Here is a 3,292-nt window from a genome sequence, read left to right as displayed (position 1 = left end):
AAACTTTGAAGACAGTTCATGGTAAAAAAATTAAAAATAAAAAGACGTTTTGACAGTTAGAGATGAAACAATATAATATACATAATGAAAGAGTTATATTGTAGTGGTACTAATCAGTCAACCAAGTGTCATATAAATAAAAGCAAATGGTTTAGTGACCTCTTTAATTCACTCACTACCAGAAATAACCACTCTGTTCATATCTGTTTTAAAGTTATCTATTAATCTCCGTAGCCAACTAGCCATCATTAAGTTAACAACTTTGACCTCCAAAACCAACCCTAAAAAAACTTATCTAAGAGAAAAGAAATTCAGGTTCTACAAAGTTGTTTAGAAAGTTGAAAATGAATGAGCGAGCACAAAAATACTACAAAAACAATAACAAGATTTTATCCCACTACATTGGGTTAGTTACATTAATCCATTTCTCTATTGTATCCTTTTAAGAGTCAAATTCTCATTTAAATTTAATAAAAAAAGGACTATTTTCTAAGCAAGTCTTTTTAAATCTACCTCTACTTTTCTTAACATAGGCTGGTTCTAATCAAAGTTTAAAATTACATAATTGGGTATTGAGACGTTTTTTGTTCATGAGGTGAGACGTAAGCCTCAAAATCCAAAAAATTGCGTAAAATAATAATAAATGTCAAAAGTAATTTTTTATATAATACCTAAATAATAAGTTAAATTATGATATATTAACTGTAAAGAAACATGACGATAGCACAAGGATAGGAAAGCTTGGATGAATGTTCAAGTTATCATTCTAGGCTTAGTTAGATCAGCATATAAGGCCTTGAAGTTCATGTTAAGTGAGGTCGGACAGGAATCCAAATCGCATACTGGTAATCAAACTAAGTATGTTATGAATGAAACTAATGACCTTATAAGCAATTCATTTGCATAGAATAATGTTTCCAAACAAATTTGACTTTTGATTACAAGCCAAAGGAGTCATTGAAACTTCTATTCCTCTATTTCAAAAATAATAAACCAACTTTAATAAGCATGTAGCATAATGAGGCTAGCTCATTTATGGTTGATGTTCCTAAAAGACTTCTCACTACCAAAAAATATTATAGGAAAGTCACTGAACTTGAAAGATCTTTGATTTTTAAATAAGAATTCCTAAAGCACTGTCAAAGGAATATGTTATCATTTGCTTCTTTTGAATTTGAGCAAATAAGCAAATAACCACGGTTATTGATCTAAAAAGAAATCTAACACTGAAAGCATCTTTTCTCTAAGGGTTCACTGAAAGCCAAAAAAACATGTAGATACTAGAAATGATCAAATTTAAAAAGAACAAAAGTAACCATGAGCAAATTTTTCCGGCCATACCTGACCCATGTCAGCAAGCAGTAAATCACCTTCTACTTCCCGCTCCAACGCAACATCTAAGGGCAATTTTAATGTCAATAACCAAAAATAATAATCAAGGGAAAGCAACATCTAAAATGCCCACATTTATAGGGTGCAATTAGCTTACCTAACATCGATTGAGAGATATCAAAGCCAATCCAATGGTGCTCATTTTCAGATAAAGTTTCACCGCTAAGCCCAGATCCACAGCCTAGTAACAACAGGCAATATGAGAAACAAGCTATCATCTGAATAAAAGCATTCGTATTAAATATCCACAAAATCACATCAACTAGTTGAGAGATTTTTCCATCAAAATCAAGTTAAAAAAAAAATAAAAAAAATCTGCTATGTTGATGTTGTTACATCTGGCTATTAGATTGATAAATGATCAAAATATAAGAACCATAAACACATGACCGCCTTCATTAATAAGAAGAAACTTTTTTGAATGAAATTTCAGGGTTTTTTTGATATCACCTCGGATTTGATTTAAGTAGGATTTTGTAAATCCTCTAAATACAGAATTCGGAAATCCAGAGGGGCTTAAAACCCAAAAATTGTTTAGTAACATTCATGATAAATCCTTTTAAAACTTATGTGACTATTTGGGATTTACCAAACTGGCACTTCCTCTGGAGCCATGGATTTCTTAAATCCGGCAAAATAAATGATTTTGGAAATTCTGAATTTAGAGCGAATCGGCGGAATTTTCCGTCCACAACGGATTTTGTTAGCCTTGAGATTTGGTTTTGCATTTCAGGCCGTTTGGCTGGATTTCGCTCAAATCCGGCCTAAATCCTGCTACCAAACAGCCCCTCAAGCTAACAACCAACAACTAAATAAATAATAATGTACATGAGGAAGAAAATCAATGAAAAAGCGAAACTTAACCTATATCAAGCAAAAGACGTGGAACTCCATCGTTTGGAATATTGAGCAGTTCTAGTGCTCTCTCCGAAATCTTAGCCTAACATGAAACATGAATACAACATTGAGAACTCAAAACATCTTTTAAAAAAAAAGCAAACAAAAAACATGAAAAAAGGAAGATTCTACCTGGATTTCAATGATTCTGGAGGAAGTCGTGTACTTGCGAGCCTCGGTGTCGTTGTAGAATATCTCTGGCGGCGCTTGCAACTCCGGTCGGGGCATCTCGCTCTTCCTTATTCCACTAAAAACGAAAAATATATGTATATCTTTATGGACTGTTCGGTAGCAAGATTTAACCTAAATCCTGGCAAACATAAAAAAAAGGGATTTTTACATACATACCACTTTATAACATATGTATTACATTTGACAACTTTAGGGGCAGTTTGGCAACATGATTTATGCAGGATTTCAGCAGGATTTATGCTAAATCCTGCCCAACTGGATTTGAGCGGCGGAATAAATCCTGTTGCCAAACTGCCACCGTAAATCTCACGGCGGAATAAATCCTCCGTTTCCCTCTTTTTTCCGTAAATCCCGGATTTACTAAATCCTCTAGAGATCGACGGATTTACGGTATTTGGCCGAAGAAGCCCGCGAAAAGGAGAAAGTTACCTTCACAGCCAGCGAGCTCCCGTCGTTGCTTCCGATCAAAATGTAGTAACTTCCGCTCCGACAGGAAGGGAAAGCTGTCGAAGGAGCAAAGTTGCCGAAGAAGCGACTAGTGCAATCTCTACACCTCCTGTGAAGTAACGAAGCCGAACCGTAACAGAAGGGAAGATGATAGGCAAGCCCTAAACCCCTCTAAGTTAATATTGATTAACTTATTATATATATACATATAATAATTAAGTAAATTAATTAAAAATAATAATATTATAATTATTAAAATTATTTAAATAATTAATATAATGAATAATTAAAATTAATTTAATAATACTTTAGAATTAATTCAATTATTAATATGAATATTAGTTTTTTTTTATAATAATAGGGC

General features: G+C 33.2%; 1 protein-coding gene across 2 annotated transcripts in view; it reads right to left on the bottom strand.

Moving 5' to 3' along the window:
- The window catches only part of LOC110108973 (18S rRNA (guanine-N(7))-methyltransferase RID2), an 11,585-nt gene extending 8,504 nt beyond the window's left edge, over positions 1–3,081 (bottom strand). Inside the window, exons 1-5 of one of the 2 annotated variants that reach the window (XM_020839847.2) lie at positions 2,911–3,081; positions 2,422–2,599; positions 2,257–2,332; positions 1,490–1,573; positions 1,342–1,397 (exon numbers count right to left, since the gene is read on the bottom strand). In XM_020839847.2, the coding sequence (XP_020695506.1) occupies positions 1,342–1,397; positions 1,490–1,573; positions 2,257–2,332; positions 2,422–2,517 (312 nt within the window). In that variant the 5' untranslated portion in view covers positions 2,518–2,599; positions 2,911–3,081. The remainder of the gene's footprint in view (positions 1–1,341; positions 1,398–1,489; positions 1,574–2,256; positions 2,333–2,421; positions 2,600–2,910) is intronic. The other variant, XM_020839848.2, reaches the window with a different exon arrangement.
- Between the last annotated feature and the right edge of the window lie 211 nt (positions 3,082–3,292).

The sequence above is a fragment of the Dendrobium catenatum genome, unplaced genomic scaffold (genome assembly GCF_001605985.2).
Source record: "Dendrobium catenatum unplaced genomic scaffold, ASM160598v2 original_scaffold_71536, whole genome shotgun sequence".
Classification (NCBI taxonomy): Eukaryota; Viridiplantae; Streptophyta; class Magnoliopsida; order Asparagales; family Orchidaceae; genus Dendrobium; species Dendrobium catenatum.
This window is presented reverse-complemented; position numbering and strand designations above follow the sequence as displayed.